Raw genomic sequence first — 22,385 nt, 5'->3', positions numbered from 1 at the left:
CTCCTTATGTGAAGACAACTATTGGGAAGATAAAATGCCATAACGGATATTGAGAATTGTCTGCCACTGTCATTATAAAAAGACAAAAAGGTCGTGGCGTTTTCCAGCAGAGGGCCAATATTGAGACAGCATTAAAATTTCTCAAGAAAAAAAATGTACGTTTGCACACTGAAAAACATTACAATATAATATATGTGTGTCTGTAGTGTGTTTAATGCTTTTGCCGCTGTTGTTCGGTGTACTTCAGGTCAAACTGGTGAACATTAACATCCCAGATATCATAGATGGGCGGCCATCCATCATCCTTGGCCTTGTATGGACCGTCATACTCCACTGTCATGTGAGTAGAGTGGAATGAAGCATTACTCAGATACTAATGGCAGGACATCTTAACAAAACATGTTAAGATTTATCGCAGTTGTTTAAAAATCCTTGCACTGATTCTAAGTTTAACTTTATGAAGGTATTGATCAGTTAATGCACAATATGTTTACCATCTCTGTTTGTTTTAGATTGAGGAGCTGGCCAGTGCGCTCTCCTTCAGCTCGCGTCATTCCTCCCTCGACTCTCTCTCCAGCCTGGACTCCTGGTCCGGCAGCCCTGTTCCAGCTAGTCCAGTCCCCGCAGGTCGGACATCACCGCTCCACAGACGTTTCCGTTTATCTGCCAAGAAGGCCCTGCTCATGTGGGTCAGGGACCAATGCAAAAAGTGAGGGTTTTTCTTTATATTGTATAAATTTTAATATTTACAATGTTTAAGCTGTAACCATTTTTTACACTGGTATCTTGAGTTTTCAATAATTGATAATACTCTTTTTTGTCATTTTTTAATCTTCTCAATGCGACCCATCTAAGTGATCAATGCGTTAGTCATCTAAAGGTTGGGGACCTTGTCTTTCTCTTTCTAGAGTTCATTGCTCTGTTAATGTGAAGGACTTTAAGTCAAGCTGGAGAAGTGGAGAGGTCTTCCTGGCCATCCTGTCTTCTCTCAGGCCTCAGTTGGTTGATCTCTCACTGGTCCAATCCAGAAGTAACCAGGAGAACCTGGAAGTAGCATTTCACCTCGCTGAGCAAGAGCTGCATATACCCCGCCTGCTGGAACCTCAGGGTGAGACTGATAAAATGTTAGGGGGCATTTCACAGTGATATTTGTTGTAATTCTGGATAATATGATGACTTTTTCTTAGGAATGACTCCAAAAGGTTTAGATTGATTTAACCCCCCCACCCCCCCCAAAAAAAAAAAAAAAACTAAGCTCTCTAATACGCAAACCTGAAAACTTGAATATTATACAAAAAAGAAAACAAAAGCAAACTAATGAGAGAATTTTGAATCAAATTTTTCTCATTGCCTTTCACCTCAGATGTTGATGTTAGCAGTCCTGATGAAAAGTCTATCATGACCTATGTGGCCCAATTTCTGCAATACTCCAGCGACATGCCAGCACCTGATGACCACCTCCAGGTTAGCGATGAGATCACATTTCTCATTTTTTCAGCACATCCTGCTGTCTTTTGGTCTTCTACGAGAACCTTCATGAATGTAAGGATGGTCAACCATCTTTCTGTCCTCCTCCTTTCAATACTGTTTTTCATGGTTTGATCTGGTGGTGGTGCTATAGCTGTTTCCTTTTGCCCAGCCCTCCTTTTGCTCACCTGAGACTCTGCCTGCACACTTTACTCCAGCAATTGCTGTCTCACCAGTACACGAGGTACACAATGAATCCTTTATCACTCTGTCACTTTTGTTATGGAAGTCTTTCTTTTCTCTATTAAATAATGGTACTTATTAATGTTCATAACTGTCTAATTCTCGTGTAATGGCATGAACTGCTTGATCGCGTGGCCCTAACAACTTATTCTAACACTGCAATGGTCGTTACTGACAGCTTTGGTTATGAAAATTTAGGTTTCTCCAAGTGAACGAGCACAGCAAGTGACATGCTGGCTGGAACAAGCCTATCAGGAACTGTCAGATTCATGGAAGGCTGCAGAGAACTCAAGTTATGCTGAAAAATATCAGGTAATGAAGTATTAAGGATTAAATTACATGTTCAGCGTGTGTAGGTTGTAAGGTTAAAGAGTTATCATGTTTGATTTATCAGGTGCTTCAGAGCCTCGCTGGCTCCTTCACTGAGCAACGGAGACCAGTGATGACCCTCCTGGCTGCCCTAAGACGCCGCCCTGAGCTGAGTCAGCAGCAGTGTTTTCTCAGGACAGCGTGGGATCAACTGGAGGAAGAGGTCAGGAAATGTATTTTTGCATAATAAGAAGCAAGGTTACAGGGTTTTAGTTTTTAACCTTGGTATTTTTTTGTTACGCTGTTGGGGACATTTGTGGGGACATTATTTTAAAATATTGTGGTGAGCTGAGGAATCTTTACAACAAAGGGTCCACACAGAGGTTGAGCCTGATGTTCTACCCCAAGCAGAAAGGGGCTTTTTATTGAACAGTTTTGCTGTACTACATTGTGCTTCACAGGGTCAATAACCCCGCACATGAACTCACTCATGGTATAACATCTCTTTCCATCAAACAACAGCTGTCAGTGATTTCACACTGTAGCATTAGTAGGAACAGTGAAAAGTCACGTAACAATAACGCCACATTATTTTAATATTTACGGAAAGTCGTCAGTATAGAAAACTGCTCGTTTTAGTGAAGCAGATTGCTCATATCAAGTTGTTTGTATATGTGTGTCATTCTGCAGCTGCAGAGGTGTAAAGCAGACTTGGACCTGAGTCTTCCTCCTCCTCTGGACTCTGTTGTTGCATGGCTGCAGCGTGCAGAGGCAGGGCTTGCAGAAGACGCAGGGAAAGTGAAAGACCATTCAGATGCCGCTAAAGAAGCAAGAGCTCAGCAGGATAGCCTAAAGGTTCATTTGTGTTGAAGCTACATACAAAGAAAGAAAATGTGATCTTGTGACAAAACTTGATAACAGTGTCCTGAAACTCTGAAGAGCAACATTATTTAGATTAAAGCTTAAAAATCTTGTTTACTGTTTTTTCACTTTTCAGAATATAAATAAAGAAATGGGCCATTATGTCAATATTCTTGAGACTTATCACAACATGGATGAGTCGGGGAACATAGTGGTCCCCCTTGAAAAGTTTGATGAGATAAGAAAACGGTATGTGACCCAATTGTCAAAATCCTATAATCACTGAATGTATTATGATTTTTTTTATCACTATATGCAGGTTTAAAGGCACAAATCTCCACGTCTTGTGTTTGAAAAAAAAAAAACCCAGTTTGTTTACACCTTAATTTTCAAACAGTTTAACCAGTATTCGGGTCTCAACCAAGTATCGAGGGATCAAGTTGGAATACCAAGAGTCCCGTCACACCATCCTGGACCTCCTGAGCCAGATTGGTGCCAAGGTCCAGTCCTGGAAAGCACCCTACAGGTCTCAGGAGACCATACATGTTCTTCTGCAGGACTGGCATGTGAGTGTATATCTGAGAGAGTAATATGTAAAAGCTTCTATTACTAATTCCAATGATGACTAACAGTGAATGGCATATATCCTATTACATGTTACTTCAAGGTCAGGCCCTTACAATATAAATAAGCTACATCCAGTGAGTCATTTGGGATCAAATTCTTCCTGAAAGACAAAAAGAACAGGAAAAAAAGGATTCTTTTCTGTGATTTGTTTTCTAGGAAACAATTGAGCATCAAGACCTGCTTTTCACTCTGACGAGCGCTCTGCACACCCTGAAGGAGAAGGCGAATGTTTATACCAGCAAAGCAGCGCTAAGTATGGAGTAAACATAAAATCATATTGTCATGAACTCAATAGAAATGTAATCATGTAATTCGTTTTTTTTTAAGACAAGATTTGTCTTTCACACACTTTTCACACCCCAGGCGAAAATTTCCAGCTTGTTACTCGTCTGGTGAAGGAAGCAGAGAGTGAAGTTGAAATGGTCAAACAGGCTGTGACTGCTACTAGGAGTACCATGGAGAGAGTTTTGTGTGCATGGGAGACGTACAACAAAAACCTTGCTTCTCTACAGGCGTGGCTGGTGCAGGAGAAACGAATTCAGTCCCCAGCTGCAGCACAGGTAACTTTACCCTGTTTGTCCTGTAGTAACTGTTGTGTAACTTAAAAATCTCCTTTCTCCTCCTATCATCATCATTTAAAATTGATTTCCAAATATCCTCATTGTTGCTGGTTTTTCTTTTCTTTTTAAAATACTTGGATACTGTAGGATATCAGTGAGTGGACTTCACGTCAAGCTCAATTAAATGAGGCAGGGAACTATCTCATAGAAGTGACGGAAACGTCAATCAGTCTCAGTCTGGTTGAACAGCTGAGCAAAAGTCAACATTCAGTGGGCTGAATACATGAAGAAGGCTATGTTTGTAAGTATTCCTCTATTAACAATATGTCTTTTTTGCAGGTCTAGTTCTGTTTGTTATTTTGTATTTGACATAAGGAGACATTAAAAATAAAGGAGCGTGTTAGACATAAAGATTTGTCTTTTAGGAGGTATCATCAGAGCCCTGTACTGGTGCATCATGTCTTCAAATGGTGCATTCAATGACCCAGGAGGCCAGCCTGCTTCTCAGACAGCCACTTGAGGTGGCCTCAGTGCCACTAAAGGCTATCAGACAGAAATTACAGGTTAGTAAAATTTCAAAAGGCTGAATTGATCAAAAAAATAATAAATAAACAAACAAACAAATCTTTTTGTTATTTGAGCTACTGTCTCATACTTTTTAAAATTTCAGTTACTGAGTAAAAAGATGGCAGAAGTGAACGTGTCATCTCTTAGCTCTTCTCCCGACTTTCAAACAAGCTACTTTGAAAAGATCCAGAAAACTCTCCCACAGGTAGGATGCTCACTTAGATGCAGGGAAATTCTCTTTGATATTCCTAGAATATTAAATCAGCGCACAGGCAAACATTGTGCAAATTTACTACAGTCCAGTTCTCCTGTGTTGAATTATAGCAAACAAAGAACAGTCTGACTGTTTATTTGTACTGTAGATGCTTGTTGAAGCAGAGGGGGCCTGTGGGGAGCTGCAGCAGGCTGCATCCAGGCTGGAAGGTGGTCTGGCTGAGCTGGATCGTTGGAGCACTGATGCGATGGACTGTTACAATCACCTAAAGGAAAATAGTCACAGAGGACACCCTACAATGGAGCCTACAGCAAAAGTCAGCAAACCAAAGCTTCATGTTGTTTGTAATTAGGCGTTTTGTTAGAGAGGGAAAATATAAAGCATATATGAAGCTGTTAAATTCAGTACACACTTTAACACTTCCAGAGCCTAATCTCTCGAGGCTTCCAGCTGGCAAACCAGGTTAAAACTGAGGAACAGGATCTTCGGGGCCTTGCTGCAATACTACAGAAAACCTCTCCTCTGCAGCACCTCAGCACCTCTAGCCTGAAGGACAGGGTCACAGAAGCAGTCTCCTACTGCCAGGTAAAGTAAAACAATAGATATAATAACTTTTCAGTCTCATAATAGTCCCTTTTACTCATTTGTATGCTTTGCATTTTTAGGACATTCTGGGGATGTTTAGTTCTCTTGGGTATAAGCAGGAAGTTGGTGAATTTCCTAAGAATCAACCAGCCGTTGAAACAATCTTTCAGACAAAGAAACAGCCAGAGATTGGGTTATTAGTTGTGGCCAGAAGCAAACATGTAGAGAACATTGGGAACATCATGCTCCAATCTCAGCCCTCAAATCAGCTTTCAGCTTCCACTCCTCAACAAAGGACAAGAGATCTCCAGGGAAAATTACATGTTGAAAAAGATATTATTACACCCAAAATAGTCACCAGGTACCCACCTGTAACTTATATTCAATCTCATTTTCTTCAATCTGCAAAAGAAGCTGAATCTGAGCTTTTGATCCAGCCACAGTCATTTTCTAAATCACATCTCCTAGCTTCAAGTTTCAGTGAAAATGATCAGCTGCTACCTGCTACAACTCAAACTCCTATTAAGGGAAAGTTTTCAGAGAGTCCAGTTCCCGCTAAATATGGAGGAAGTTTACCTAGCCAATTTCAAACCAAGCACAAGAACACAGGACCGAGCTCTATACAGAGCAGTAAACCTCCACAACCACCAGTTATGGTCCACAGGGAAGTCCATTCAAGAGCCCAGTCAATGGCGAGAAGCAGGCTGGAGAAGGCCCGGTTTCGTCTGCAAGGACGCATCCAGCAAGCGATGAAGTTATTTGGCGGCAAAGAGATTTCAGAGTCGGAAGCCAAGAAGAAACAGGTACGCTACCAAACATCACAGAACAAATTAAGACGGCCGTCACTATCTTTAACAGAAGTTTTCAACTGTCACTTCAGTTTTTTGACTCAAATCAACAAATGTAATTGAATTACTAGTGATCGCACAGCTGATTTGCTTATTATTTTCTCGAGTTCTTACTTTGACAACATTTCAAGGTGAGTTTAAAGGCAGACATCCACCCAATTGTTGCTTATTAAACGTTTAAAACAGAGGCTTTAATATAATTTAGATGCTTTCAGTGCTGAAACACCAAGGCCTTGAAACGTGCCTGAATATTCATAATTCAAACACTTTCTTTCAAGGTCTCTGGTATTTTGATTTGTGTTGCTACCAGTATCGTTTGTGCATCTCTTTACAGCTATATGTCTTTCTGTGCAGAAAGCTTTAAAAATTCTGCAGCCTGCCATGCTCGAAGAGTTCCTTTGTGCAGTGGAAGGTTTTGGGGCTTTCTGCTCTGGATCCCAGCTCCAGGACTTGATGCTCCTCTCTGACTCAGTGAGAAATCAGTGGGAGGTATGACAGGAACTGCACACATAGTCTGTAATTGACTGACTGATCCAATCATTTTTATTCAGAGTTAAATCTAATGTAAACACCTGGGCATAAAACAGTGAATGTTTTTATATAGTGGAAAATAACACGTAATAATTGGTCAAATACGATCCAGTCATACAGGATTTGTTTTGGACTTTTCAAGAATCTTTTTGTGTGTGAGCGTCTTCACAAATTAATCCGATAAACTTGGTAAACTTGGTTTTCTTGATATATTCTATTTTTTTTTTCCCTAAAAACTTTGGTTAAAATTTTTTCTGCTTGCTTTTGTCATGCACAGGATGCACACAGAGAAATGGCTGCTTTTATTCCGATCTTGTGGTCAAAGATCAGAGAAGGGAAGCAGTCATTTTCTGTCGTGCAGTGTGAAATGCATACTAACACAGTCCACACTGACCAGACTGACGATGATTCTTTGCAGCAGCAGCAGGTACTTGTCTCTAACATAGTATTAACATGGGACTGTGCTGTGTTTGTATCTGCCTGGCAGATGGTCAAATTACTGTAGAAAGAAAGATTTGCTTTCAGCTTCTCAGGAGCTCATATTTCTCCCAGGCTGTCACTGAGGGAGCCGCATCTATTGAGGAACGTGTTGAATCCCTCAGAGAGCTGTGCGAAACACTGATGCCAAAGAAATCCTCCTGCCTCGCTACAGACCAGCTGAGCGAGTCAGATGAAGTAGAGGAAACACAACCCAGTGATGCTGCAGTCCCAGCTAACAGGTCTGAAAATGCTAACATTAAGAAAGAAATGTTCTTCAATGTGACCTTTTGTTAGATTTGCCTTTTTCTTTAATGGAAACTGTTTTTAATCATTATTGTCAGACTTTTATTTCCTACATCTAGAAATAATTTTCAGTTTGATGCTGTGTTTGATTTGAAAACTACAAAGGCGAGGCCCTATTTTGCAGTTTCAAAGAAAGTGGCGCCATTTCTCCAACAATGTTCATGCCTATCGGCTCGGTAGTTTTCTTTGTAAGTTTGCTGAAAGTTAGACATGGGCAACACTGATTAAATTCCTCTGGGTTTCACAAAGGAAGCTCAGACTCAAAAGGAAGTTAAAATTGCAGGAAGAAGGTCTAATTTAGATTGTGAAAACTCTATTTGCCTAAATTAGACAGAACTTGATTAGAATCTCGTTGCGTTTGAACTTACCCTTAAATCATTTTTCAAGTTATAGAATTGTGACTTGAATTCAAAGTGATTTACTTGAAGAAGACCGTTTTTTATTTACAAATGTCACTCTGTAATCCTTCCGGTCTATTAATCTTAATTAGATGTCTGTTTGAATGAGCGGTTCGAACTGGCTGCCCCTGACATCCCCCCGATAAACATTTCTTATCTCAGCAGGGGACGGCAGCCTGGGGGAGACGCCCCACTGAGCGCGACTGACGTGTCGGCCAACACACAGCCGAGCAACAATCTCCCACAGAAACAAAGCGATGACAGCCCACATGAAGACCTCTCGCCCGTTTCTCATGTTGTGTCAGTGCAGCCTCATGGTGATATCCTCAAACTGAAAGTTCAGGAAGTCCCAACAGAGAGTGAGGTCCACCTGACAAAAAACAGAGACGGCAGGTCAGAACAAAATCCAAAGCCTTCACTTCGAGCCAAAGAGCAGCTGCTGAAAGCCCGTCTACTGCACTACGCAGAGAGCAGTCAGCCAATCCAAACTCATGCACAGGTATGCTCAGATTACATCACTGATCTTCTTCAATTTTGTTTTTCTTCAGTTTCTTAATTCTATGTTTTGGTACTTTGCAAGCTCTGAGAATAAAACCAGTAATATGGAGTTATTGGTTTTTTTATGCAATCAAGTCAAGATATTTAAATTCCAAAATTAAATCTAGGAACACAAAGATAAATGTTGAATTGCAAACAAATTAGATTTGTTATTAAAATATTTATTCAAAAGTTTTGTTTAGGATGCTAATCAGAGTGGAATCTGAACTGAAAGATGTGAAAATTGGCCAGACTTGGTGGTGGGTCTATGGATAAGACAGCAGGAATGAAAAAACACTGCAAATCTATGTCCACTTTTTGTGTACAGATATATTTTGTCATAGCAATAGCAAGACTGTATTTTAAATGATGACTATCTTCTTTTATTTGATCAGCCGCTAGAGTTAAATTGCGATTTTATAATCAATTCTAATATTCTACATGATTTACAACCACAAATCTCCCAAACTTGGGACTCTGTTATACAAAGAATGAAAGAAAAAGCCACAGTATATGAACATGATCTAGAACAGCAAGAGAAAAAGGATGGATGGGTATTTCAGTCATTCTGTGCTTTGTCCAGACTCTGGCTAAGAAGAAACTGTGATGTGGTGTCCAGTGTTTTTGAATGTGGACAGTGCTAGCAGTGTGCCACCATGACTCAGACTCAGCTGGTGTATTCTTTTCTCCATGATTTTTCATAATTTGAAAACACCAAGAAAGAGAATCTTTGTATATAATGCTATTTTTCATAGTGACAAAATGTTTATGCAGCTAATAGTACTGTATTAGAAAATCTATTGTATACCAATCCCAGCTCCAGGACTATGAACCTAGATTACATACTTATATTTTACAGTCACAAAATTGCTCTAAATTACAGTAGGCACTATAAATGAACAGTTTCATTCTGGAAGAGCTTGCAGACATTAATATTTGAATATCTGACAATGCATAAAAATGCAGCAGACTACACAGGTAAAACGTTAATAACTCTATTAAATGTCATTTACTTTGTTCATTTAAAGAAACCTACCTAGTCAGAAACCAATTCAGCAGCTTTATTGGCTGGACAAGGAAAAGCACCGGCTGCAGAGTGCTAATCCTTGGTAATTGGATAGGCTCACTGCTCCATCTTTTCCTCTTTTCTTTACTGGACTGTTACTTTGCAACTCTCTCACCTCGCAGGCAGTTGTTAGGAGCAACACGGTGGAGACCAAGCAGGAAGCACAGTGGACCATCATCCCAGAGCCAGCTGCTCCATCTCAAAAAGAACATCAGTCTGAACAGGAAGTGCAGGAGAGGTATGCGTCACTATCCCAATTAGACTTTATTTCACATTGGTGTTGTTTTTAGAACTGACAGCTTGTAAAATACTAATATGCTAGTAAGATTTACTAGACGTCACTGATTTTGCATCATATTTGCCTCCCAGTCAGTCTCAGAAATTTTAGTAATGAAACAATGTGTAAATCTCTCTCTAGTTATAGAAAGCTCTGCTCAGCATTTAAATCTCAGCTTCAGGAGAACAAGCTACTTTTGGAGTCATTTATCCCAGATCCAGTCTCTATCCTTGCCCTGCAGTACCAAAAGAAGCATCTACAGGCAAGTTTGAGCACTTACTTTTACCAGAATTCTCATTTTAAAGTCCTACTCTTACATATGTGTTCATTATTATGTTCTAACTGTTGTCTTCTACATACTAGAATGTTTTTACAATTGTTAAGCATGAATTTGTTTGTAAGCTCTAACTTTTGGCTTAAAATATTATTGCTGTGATTGTTTCATAAACATGTTTCACCTCAACAGACCTTGAAACAAGAGACAGAAGCACTTTGGTTTGATGTTGAGCTCCAGTATGCCCAGTTTTCCCAGTTTGCCCAGCCGATGACCAGGGAGGAGGGTTGGAGTGAAGTGGAACGAGAGCAGGGGCAGCTGACTCAGCAGTGGAGAGAACAACAAGTGTGCCTAGAGACCAGGTGCAGCTACCCTCTTAAATAAAAAAAATTAGCAATTTTAATGTGCGTTTCATACAGTTAGTGCTTTCCTTGCAAATATTAGACAATTTTAAATTAAAGTAGCTAGTTCCTTGCCCATTTAAAGACTTACTTTAAGTTTATTTTACAGTAACAACACAGAGCATATGTAGAAATCGGGTGTTAATGTTGAAGCTAAAGAGATATAAAGCGACTACTACATGAAAACAGATATTATATGCATGTGTTTATATGTGCATGCACTCTACTATGCTGCATGAACTGAAATATGGTTTGTGGGACATATGGTTTGTCTGTGGAAGTATGCAGTTAGTGATAAGTTTCTCCATTTAGTTTAGTTTGTTCAGTGTTTACAACGTTCTTGTTGAAAGACTGTTAAATACTAACAGATTTACAGCAGTATAAGCATGTTTGACACAACGTTCTTAAGGTAGCCCTAATGGCAAGTTAGTGCAAACACAGTGGCTATACTACCTAGTACTACAACCACAACTATCACAAATTCCTTGGACTATTTCACAAAGGGCACAATTTTTCAGTTTTGCTTCTGCTTTATGTTTGGGTCAGAATGGCATCTCTGGAGAACATTGCTGACCTGATGAAGTCTGCAGATGACCAGAAGACGCTGATCACACAACAACTGAACCAGCTCACCGGACAGCCTGTGGATATCTCTTCTCTGACTTTGGCTGATTCAACAATATTACATGATTTAAAGGTATAGGTTTAAAACCATGTGTTCAAACAATTAGCACTTATGATATGAAGAGTATAATATTATTTTGAATCCCTGGTCTCTTGAATAGGAGATGGACAACAGGCTGCAGGCTGGAATGAGGATGCTAACAGAAAAAAGCACCAAAGAGGAAAGTCAGGGGCCAGAAGCCACATCCGCCTCATCCCTCTGCAGGGGCCTCCACAGTAGCATCCATCATTTCAAGCAGCTCAGACAGCAACTGGAGAAAGTTCAGTCAGCTGTTTGTGCTCTGGATCGCTTCCTGACCACAGTGAGAGGAGTCGAGGCTGAGATCCAAACTGTGCTGGCAAACCAAGACCTGAGCAAGCAGAAACATGAGGCAGACTGGGAGCAGGAGAAACCTTCTTTGGATGCAACAATGCAGAGGTTGCAGGCTGCTACTGAGCAATCTGATTCTGTGGACAGTAATTTAAAGGCAGTGGGGATTAGTCTGACCATGGATGGTGCACTTGCAACATGTCAGGATGTGGTGAAATGCATCACAGTACATGGTGTGGAGATGGAAAAATGGGGAGCAAAAGCTATAATTCTCCCAGAAAAACGGAACATACAGGACGACGAGAAATCTAAAACTGTGGAGATAAAGTCTGGTAATGCTTCCCTACAGCAACAGGACATGCAAGAAGATCCCACTTCAAGTGAGCCAGATGAGGAGTCAGGTTTGGAGGCCAAAAGGCGTAAGCTGGAAGGAGAGACTCAAGTGGAGGAAGAGCACAAGACTCAAGCATGGAGACCTCGAGAAGATCTCCTAGAAACTAAAGACCAGAGACAAATGGGAAGAACCACCCAGGTTAAGAAAGACGGAGAAAAAATGGAGAATTTGGTTCAGAGGAGAGCAAACCTGTTAGCAACACTGAGGGAGACAAAGAAGGCAGCTGAGCAGCTGAGCCTGCAGGAGCCCACTCTGCCTGCTCTGCAACACAGGTACAACACGAGCTGGTACAACAACAGACTTTTATTTTCTTTAATTTAAGTGGAGTATCAAAAATATCCAACATAATCCACAATACCAGAAAAACATCTAAACACTCATCAAAACAAACGTATCATCCCAAAGGTTTCCAGTAATCTTAAAGTTATAATAATATCAGATTTTATGGTACACTAATGGGCAGATTAATATTGACTAACTTTTATACAAAGGTCAGCTTTTTGCTATAAGTAGCTGGAGGCTCCATACAATAATAACTCCTCCTGAATTCTTGCAGAATGTCAGTAGCTTCTTCTCTCTATATCCTGTTTTGTTATCTGCAGGACACATACCTTGACAGAGTTGGAAAGTCACCTCGCTGACCTCCTCTCTGAAGTGCAGTACATACAAGGTGCATCATCACGGTCAGAAATCCCTGATGAGAGTCAAAACAGAGAGGTGGAGGATCTCTGGGAGGAGGCAACAAAAGCTGTAACTCAAAAGTAAAATCCAGCGTAGTGTGTGGTTATTAACGTTTGTAACTGATTGTTTCTGCAGCTCTTCCGTAGTTGTGTTACTCTGCTGAGCTTTGTGTGTTGTGTTATGGGTCACATACAGACTGGAGCAGTGTGGTGTCCTAACAGAGCTGCTGAAGAGGTTTCAGAGCATTCGTGGTAAGCTGAGCGCGACATTGCAGCGAGCAGAAAGCGCTGTCATTGAAAAAACCTCCTACATGGGGAAAGAAAAACTGCAGAGACTACACACTAAGGTAAGTCACACTGTTAAGCTTGACTAATGAACACAAATATATCACAGCAGTGACTTTTCTCTTTGTGCTGAAAACTTATCATTTAGGCATGATCCATATTTTTGTGTGTCTGTGGTTTTAAAGGTCCAGGAAACAAAAGCAGAGCTGAACAGCCTTGGAGATGGTATAGAGGAGGTCCGCAGTGTCTGCAGACAGCTTCACACTCACCTACGGCAGATACCAGAATGCACATGCATCCCATTTGAGAGCGAAGCTGATGCTCTCATGGATCACTGGCTGGATGTAAGCTTATCCACTTTACACTGTTAACTTTGTCTTTTTTTGCATGTTTTGTTTTAAAAAGATTTCTTTTCCATAACTTTGGAGGTTTGACTTATTCTTTTTGTGATATGAAAGTTATTTTTTTTAACTCCAGTGATATCACATTCAGTCTATTGCATTCTCCAAGAAGAGCTGGTGATGTGAGGATGTAACTGTAAAAGGATACTAAGAGGCAGAACCTGGTGCAAAATGCTTTTCAGAAATGAGAGGGCAGCTGTTTCTAACAAGATAAAAATAGCAAAGCTACAGCAAAACATAAAAGCGCCTGTTTAACCTTTGTGCTTGATATTGTTATTTGACATTGTAATTGAAATAATAGGTTTTTGTAACAATATATTTTTTCAGCTGAATTCTTTGTTGTTAGGTTTACAGATTGTTACATTGGCATTAACCTGACTACACCCAATTTCCTATTATTTTCGAATGTTGCTGATCTTAAATGAGATAGATAAAGATGCATATTATTGTAGGTCTAGGTTGTTAACATTGCTGATATTTAACTTATTTGCAGTTATCAGAAAGAACAGAGTCCTGCCTTGAAAACCTACATCTAGCCTTGACTCTGTGGGACGGGGTCCTTCAGCAGGGGTCAGAAGTGGAGCGCTGGGCCAGCAATAAAGTAGCTGTGTTTGCTCAGTGCCCGTCCTTTCAGTGTGAGGATGACATCAAGGCACTACAGGTAAAACAGAGCTCTTGTGTATCATTCAGTTATGTTATGATCTCAAAGTTAAACTATAATAATGTTTACCTCACTCACACTGTTACCAGAATGAGATTGTGCTTCAAGAGGAAAGTATACAGCATTTCCACCGTAGAGCCACTGAGATTCAGACACTGCTTCAGAGCGCAGAGTCCCCTCCGGAGCTTCAGGTAGGCATTGTTCCTCTGGCGTTATTGTCTTTATTTAGACGGAAATAAAGACAAACACAGTAGTTTTGGTTTTTTGGTTCACTTCCAGAAATATTTGACTGTGTAAAATGTAGACAAAATGCAACACCATATCTTTTTTCACACAAAGAAAACACATCAAATCTCCAAAAAACACATCAAATGTTTAAATAAGGAACACATCTAAAAAGAAGTTGTGATGGGGCAAAAGAAGGTTGGAAAAGTTAAAGAAGAGGGGATCCTACACAATGGTGAACATGGCTCTGTCACAACTTTTTTTCAGACGTGGTTTGATGACCATTAGAAAAAGACCTGATTTTTCCAAGCGTAGCCTTAGAACGTTGTATAGACAGAGGTAACCCTCACTAATCTCTGATGCACACCCAGTCTCTTTACTGTGGGGGCAGGCCTGAAATATGACAGAAAACTCTCAGTTTCAAAAAGAGAAACAAGGGTTACCCCCCAGCAGGCATCCAGGCAGGAAAGAGTTAAACATTTGATGTGTTTTCTATGTTTTCATATGATCTACTTTGAATAAAATATGAGTCCCAAGTTTTGTTTGAAATTGTGAACTTATTTCCTGCTTGAATCTAGTTTACATTTTCAGTTGTTTAGTCATTTTCACTATTACAAAGGGTTTTTTGCTCATCAGTTCTTATGATTCATTTTGATTTGTCAAGGTGGTAGGAACCCAGATGAGGAAGAAGATAGAGCAGTTGAAGGAGCTTGTTTCTGAAGCTGAGGATGTTTACAAGCAGATGGTGATTACTAAAGGGCAAATCACTGGGAGGATGGAAGAGTGTTTCAACTCCCTGCAGAAGATTGAAAACTCCCTACTTACTCTTTGTGGTCCTGATGTTGCAGACGTGCTTGCAAAACTTAAGGTAAGGGCTTAAATAAGACATATGAAATAATGAAAACACATAAAACACACCAATAGATACAAGATAATATCAAATTAGCATTGTCTGTCATGGTATCATAAAAGCCGAGGTAGATATTAATACGGGCTGAAGGCAAAACACAGACACAAATATTATGAAGATTTTTGTATTTCCTATTCGTCATGTATGCCTTCGTATTAACGAAGAATCTGGTATTTGAACAGGCCAAATTAAACAAGAAATAGATCACTTGAGTTGTAAAATGGTAATCACACCCAGTCTTTATTTCATCTGTCTGCAGGAGTTGTGTCAGCAGCTCCAGTCCCAGGATGAGCAGGCAGAGAGCTTGTTGGAGGACGTGCATGTCTTGGCCTCTATTACAGGTCCAGAAAGCTTACAGAGTCTATCCGTGGAAGGGATCCAGCTACAGGAAAAAGTCAGAAAGACCCATCAGCTCTTCTCTGAAGTAGAAGAACAGACTGAGAGGAATATGTGTGATCTGGACAGGTAATAGACATCACATACAGAACAGTGTTGCGGTTCATCTGTGTTGTGTAATGTGTACAGATACATGCAACTACAATGAAAGGAAATTGAAGCCTCCACTCATTAATGTGGCATGTAAGCAAACTTAAGAGAGCTGCTGGGCAGGAATTTTTGTCTAACACGTGCTTGGTGACTTGACAATTTGTCATCATGGAATTGGCATAAAGAAAACAGGAAATAAATTATATTAGGAAGTTTGTTTAAGAGTAATATTGCTCCATTTTGAAAACGGTGCATGCTTGTGCAGTGTTGTGCAATAATCTTGAGTCACTTATAATTTTTTTGAAGTCGTTTTCAAGACTTTCAAAGTTTTACTTTAGACATCGGCTGCTTTTCAATCCTTGTGCCTGAAAATTTCCAGAGGAAGTTTTTTATTGCTGTTGTTATGCCAACAATGACCTATGTCTCACTCGAGCATAATAAAGGCACCTAATTCAAAGAGTTAATCAGTCTTTTGTCTACATATAACAGACAGTTAAGCTAAGAACCCATTTTAAATTGCACCCTTAGGCACTTTGCAATGTATTGCCACATCTTGTTCTCACTTTCCTAGCAAAATGTAAAGAAAGAAAAGGCTCAGGAATTTTGCACAGTACTGTAAATATTAAAAGCATTTGGCTATAGATGGCAAAAATTAGAAACCTAATTATCATAGTGTGTCTCACATTCCCCCGTCTGTTGCTTTTCTTTTAATTGCAAAAATGTAAAAGTAAAAAAAAAGGACGGGCTAATGTTCTGTAAGAGGTGGGCACTATAGCTTTTATCAAAATTATTAACCAAACAGGAGGACTCACCATTATTGAGGGCCACTTTGGAAATTACTGCACATTTTACTGGGTACTGTACGTGGGATTGAATGCAAATATACTTCAGGTACTATATTTGTTGTAATGAATGAGCATGGTCCTTGTAATGGGGGGAAAGACCAGAAGAATGAATGAAATGATCATCATTTGGCCTTAGTTTGTTTTCCTATTATTACTAAGGTTCGATCTTTTGGGGGATTTAGTAACAAAACAAGAAAATTAATCACTTATCAGAGTCATTCTTGAAACTCACCATCCAGTCAAATTTGCTCTTACTCTGTACGTAAAACAGCTGTAAGCAGAAAAAGTCTTACAGAGTCACAGTGCTTAAAACAAACAGAAGAAAGACATCAAAACAGGTTTGTCTGGTTTACTGAGTCAGTCATGAATTATGTGGCAGAACCATTTTTTCACTGTAATGTCGTTTGAACGTATAGCATTGAGCATTGAGCAAATTAATGTGTTTGTGATATGCACATGGGATGTATTTATGCTGTTTGTGTGTTTCAGGCTGCAAATAGAGAGGGACCAATTGGAGCAGTGGCTTCATGCTGCTGAGGAAAAAACAGCAAAGGAAGAGGATCAAAGTCTTCTGGAAGAAGAAGCGCTTCAACAAAGGTAAACCTTTCTCCTGAACAAGGTGTGTCACTGTCCATGTAGATTTGCAACAACTTGGATGTGTTCATGGCCCGTATATACTGCCCGATAACATAGAGTATATGTATACTTTGCAGTATAATTGAAAATATGCTTTAAACATTTACCTGACTGTTTTATTTTTTTATTTACAACAATACATACGAGCAGTATTGATATTATTGTTGAAGTATTCCAATGTATTTTAAATTCACATATATTTTAATATGTTGGGGGTTCCTGATTACAAATAAAGATATGGAGGCTGATGTGTTTACTTTAGACTTTTGAAGGATGGAAAGTGACAGTGCTGCCAGTGCTACATATCAGATAGAAATGTGAAAACGTGACAATAGCAGAGTGACAGTAAAGACAAACAAACCAAAAAAAAAACATGCAAGTGTTCAGTGCTGTGATTTTGACTAATGCTCACCAAAGTGTCAGGAATCTTGGAAACTGTGTATTGTTTTGTCAGGTGACTCATTCTTTACTCCATGTGTGTTTTAATTACGCAAAAGTCTGTTATATTGTAGATAAAAAGCACTTGTTTTACATATATTTTATATTCAAGCTGGAGTAAATATTTTAATTTAAAAAATGCAATCATGTAATGCTGATGAACTACTATCACTTTATTTTTTTATCAGCTTAATATCACACACAGGAGTCCACACAGTAGTATCTACCACTTCAGTGTGCTTTGACTCTACCACGGAAACATTAGATTTGACCCCATTATTAGCATTTACAGCTTTGATTTCTCTGCAGGGTGAGGACAGAGCTCCTCAGTCAGCTTGTGTCATCTTTACAAAGAAGCAACCTTCAGCAGCTGGCGGTGGTGGAAAACAGTAAAAAGCTGTTGGAACGATACAACAACTCACACATTAAAATACAAGGTGACTGTAAGGAGACTCATTCCTCTCTGAGGGAGGACATCGAGGTGTTTCAGGCTTTATTCAAGTCCACACAATCATGGATCAGTGATCTGAGACAAGCTGTAGACTCTCCACTTGCTGAAAGCCCCCGGATTCAGACTCCGTTAGAGCAAAAACTTCACTGTGCTCAAGTAAGAAAATACACACTAAGTACTCAGTTTCACTATATGTCATTTAGATCACAGATTTTATTTAGCGCATTTTATAAGAAAGTATGCTCTGTATCATACATACAATGCATGTGCTAAGTACCTGTGTGGAGAGGTGACAGAAAGGCTTGATTGCTTGTGGAATATTGAACAACAAATCTTCTTACTCTCATATAAGTGATTGTGACGTGGGTGTGCTTACAGTTGTGTGTAATGTCACATGAGGGTGTGGTGTAGGTGCTTTCTTTTTCTCTACATTTGTTCCAACTTGTTCAAAACTAAGGAGTGTACATTTGCTGTGCAGAGCTGATGTTAGATTCAGGGAACTTTCTGGAATCTATACGTGTGTCTCAAAGCTGACAGTATCTGTCATACAGGCAGAATCCTGGAGATTTTTTATAACCGCTTTTTTGTTTTACTAAGGTTATATACTGACTTGTAAACCCTACAAAATCCGTTGCAGGCAGTGTTGAGTGCCGAGTTAGAGGGGGAGGCTCGCCTGGAAGAGCTCCGAGTTACTGGAGATGATCTGTGCCACAGGGTGTTGAATGAAGATGACCTGAAGAGGGAAGTTCAGGACACTGTTCAGAGAGCAGAGGAGCAGTGGCGGGAGACTTTGCAGTCAGTTGAACCGTATTACAGGTGAGTGAGGTAGAGCGGGTCATCTACTGATCAGAAGGTTGGTGGTTCGATCTTCCAGTCTGCATGCCAAATATCCTTGGGAAAGATGCTAACCCCAAGTTGCTCTCTGATGCATCTATTAGAATATGAATGCGTATGAATGTTAGCTAGAAAGCACTTAAAAGCATAGAAGAAAGTGCTTGTGTGAATGGGTCATGTGGCATGTTGTCTAAAGTGCTTCGAGTGCTGCGGGAGAGTAGAAAAGCACTATATAAGACTCAGTCCGTTTAAAACAGGTGGACTGTTCCTGAATTTAATAACTAATTAAACTAAGCAGTAAAATTATTACACATTACATAATAACAGCTATAAATCCTGGGATTTAATTAAATAATTTTCATGGTCCAGTTTAAGTCAGAAATGGTTCTAATCTCTTGTTCTTATTGTTCTTAAGCGCTCTAAAAGCTGATCCCGAGGTCACTTGTTTTTACCTGGACCAAAGGAGGGAGCTTTGCCACAAAGTGGAAGTGCTGCAGCGCCAAAAAGATCAGCTTCCCACTTTATTTCCCTGTCCTGGCACAGCTGAGCGTAAACAAGGATGCCGTCTTGCCCTTCAACTGCAGGAGGAAACTGAATCCTTGCAGTTAATGCTTAGCAGCCTGTCTAAGAGGAGAAATGAGCTGATTGAGCAAACCAGAGACAGCATCTGGAAAGATTCTTCCTGGGATGAGCTTTACACCCACTGGTCAGCACTGATGGCAGAACTAAAGGTAAAATTACACTTCTAATAGTTAACTGATGTCTATTCAACAATGTCTCTGAGCTAACACTATTTGCACATTGTTAGGTCTTAAGGATGCGGTAAGATCATTAATTTTTTGTCACAGTGTTTGTAGTTTTGCCACTTCAGTGGATTTTAAATTAAAAAAAAATCATAAAAACAATCAATGAGTTTCAACTTTAAAACCAAAAGTTCAGGGGAAAAATCATATTATTTGGGATTTGCCAGCCAATTTTATATACAGTGCTCTATGTGTTAGAGGCTGAAGAATAATTAGAAAAAACAAACAGAAGCGCCTGAAGTCTAGAACTCACCAAATGCTGTTTCCTCCAATAAAATGCTTTTCCTGTTTACTGCTGCCACTCTCAGCTGTTGCTTGTTTGTGGGTCTTTCTGCCTTCTGTCTTATCAGGTGGCTGACTTGGCCATTGAAGAATATCCAATTCCTTGCCCTTAGAGAAAACTATTTTGTTGCTTTTGCTGTATGTTTTGGATCATTGTCAATTTGCGCTGTGAAACTGTGTCTGATCAGTTTTGCAGCATTTGTCTGAATCTGAGCAGAGAGCATACTCATGTACAGTTCACAATCCATCCTAATGCTTCTGTCAGCAGTCACATCATCAATAAACACTAGTGCCCTGGTTCCACTGCCAGCCCATGCTATAACGTGGTAATGTGGTATGCTTCAGATCACGTGCTGTTTTTCCTCCTCCATACTTTCCTCTTTGTGTCACTATGGTACAACTTAATCTTGCATTCATCTGTCCAAAAAATCGTTTTCAGAACTGTTCTGTCTCTTTTAGATTATTTCTGGCAAAGTCTAATCTGGTCTTCCTACTATTGATGTTCTTCAGTGTAACCAGTCCTTTGGCCCTTTGCTGTAAACCCTCTGCATTTCCATTCATGCAGGCAGGTTTCACTGGTTGACAATGATATATCTTTCTTCTTGGATTGTGTTCTTGACTTGATTTGAAGATGTTGACAGTAATTCTGTCATCATGTACTTTAGTTTTCTTACGTGGTGTTTCAGGACTTTTGGCGTGGCTGAGCTGGTCAGTGCATTCATTCTTTTTAAGAATTTACCAGCTCCTACAGTTATTTGCTGTCTCTCTAATAGGTTTATTTTGGTTTTTATGCATAATAATGATCTCCTTCACTTGTGCTGACATCTCTTTGGAGATGAAAGAAAAGAAAGCTATAAAACTGAAAGTCAGTATTTTGAAAGTCTGAATAAAATCTCGGCTGTTGATTAAAAATCCACTGTGGCGGTGCACAGAGGCAACCTACAAGAACTGTCTTTGTGCAGCAAATTATGGAACCTAACTTTATTTCTCAGAGTTCAGAGTAAAGAGTTTTATTTGTTTACTTATTTTCTTTTTTTAAAATTCTATGCTCTTGTAGTATAATATGACATGATCTAGGGATAAATTAAATGTACATTAGCATCATTCATTCATTCTTATTTTCCTTGTGTGATAGACACAGTGTTACCAGGGGTTGCTCATTTCCTTTGGGCCAGGACTCTGGCATTAAAGTCACAATACATACAGCAGCAGGTTGTGTTTCATCCACTTTATCATAATGTGATATGAACACTTTTGGAGCATGACGTGTGGTCAGTTAATGGTTGTGTTTCAGGTCTATTTGTGTGTAAGCCTTCTGAGTGCGGCTTGTTTTACCTGTATCATCCACAGGGAGTGTCTTCCTGCCTTGAGGAAGGTGCGAGTAACGAGGAACAATTTGGGCCATTTGCCTGCAGCGCTGTTGCCACAAATTGATGTCCCCTACAGGAAAGGATATCAGCCTGTCAAGGCCAGAAAGAAAACTCGGCAGGAACAAACACTGACATAGCAGCTCTGGAGGTGAGATGCATTAAGTAAACAGACCAGATGAGCTGTGTACAAGCTCTTACATTAAAAAAAAATTCATTGTTTAACAATATTAAAAAAAAAAATTACATTGAAGAAATGTTGGATATGCAAAAATGTACATCCAACATTATAGGGGGCTTCTCCTATAGTCACTTTTTTTGTCACTTTTTTTAGGTTTTGCTACGAGAAGTAAACTGGCACTGAAAAGATCTTTTCAGCTTGTAACTCTCAAGGACTCCATCACAGTTAGTTTAACAGCTGAGGCCCAAATAAGTCTGACCCAACAAGTCAGCAACCTTCAAAACCACAAGAGGGCACTAGAGAGTAAAATCAGAGAGCCTCTGGCACAGCTTAAAGTGAACAGTGATGAAAGCATTCAGCGAGTTAAAAAAGAAGCCTTGTATGTGCTGACAGCTCTTAAAGACCTGGCTGAAGGTGTTGACAATCTTTCCGATACCCATGAAGCTTTGCCTGATATCAGCCAGCTGAAACAACAATGGTGTATGATACAGGTAACATGAACATATACTTTGAAATGTTGATATATATCTGAAAAATACAAATTGGAAAAAGACAGCTCACAATATTTAAACAGAAGGACTTGTGTGTCTCTCAGAGCTGTGATAGCAGCCTGACAGAGCTGGCAGCAAGAGCTGAAGACCTGCAGAGGACCAGAGAGTCGACCAGCACACCAGGAAGCCCTTCCTGCAGATATCATTTTGACTGTCAGTGCCATTTCTGAAGACCTTGGCATGTGCTTTAACTTCGTTTCTAAAATGGAATAATTAATCATTCCTGTATTTATTCATCTTATCAACTGAAATATGCAGTGCTAATTGTGAGAGATGATTTGTTAACTTTGACTTTTAGAAATTTCTGGGGATTTTAAAGACTGCTCTCAAAGTAAAATGAAGATGAAAATATTAATTTAGTATCAAGAAAACAATTAAAGTGGCCTACCAACAAATAACAAGGAAAGACTTGT

At 39.7% G+C, this 22,385-nt stretch overlaps 1 protein-coding gene across 1 annotated transcript; it reads left to right on the top strand.

Moving 5' to 3' along the window:
- Positions 1-58: 58 nt before the first annotated feature.
- LOC146501892 (nesprin-2-like) lies at positions 59-22,142 on the top strand. The gene is given in 43 exon segments (XM_085133302.1): positions 59-155; positions 248-340; positions 513-709; positions 909-1,108; positions 1,364-1,464; positions 1,622-1,711; positions 1,909-2,022; positions 2,105-2,242; positions 2,710-2,874; positions 3,017-3,129; positions 3,278-3,446; positions 3,664-3,760; positions 3,871-4,067; positions 4,215-4,322; positions 4,324-4,368; positions 4,493-4,630; positions 4,738-4,839; positions 4,997-5,164; positions 5,275-5,433; positions 5,514-6,236; positions 6,636-6,770; positions 7,090-7,239; positions 7,365-7,531; positions 8,159-8,492; positions 9,719-9,834; positions 10,015-10,135; positions 10,340-10,509; positions 11,095-11,245; positions 11,334-12,208; positions 12,539-12,697; positions 12,813-12,963; positions 13,087-13,245; positions 13,796-13,963; positions 14,053-14,154; positions 14,853-15,056; positions 15,358-15,563; positions 16,919-17,026; positions 17,813-18,110; positions 18,592-18,770; positions 19,204-19,519; positions 21,224-21,391; positions 21,634-21,912; positions 22,017-22,142. Coding segments are annotated over 41 exon segments (7,695 nt in total). The 5' UTR covers positions 59-155; positions 248-340; positions 513-683.
- The last annotated feature ends 243 nt before the right edge of the window (positions 22,143-22,385 follow it).

The sequence above is a fragment of the Neolamprologus multifasciatus genome, chromosome 15 (assembly GCF_963576455.1).
Source record: "Neolamprologus multifasciatus chromosome 15, fNeoMul1.2, whole genome shotgun sequence".
NCBI classification, from domain to species: domain Eukaryota; kingdom Metazoa; phylum Chordata; class Actinopteri; order Cichliformes; family Cichlidae; genus Neolamprologus; species Neolamprologus multifasciatus.
The sequence above is the reverse complement of the archived record's forward strand: the minus strand, read 5'-3'. Positions and strand labels throughout refer to the sequence as shown.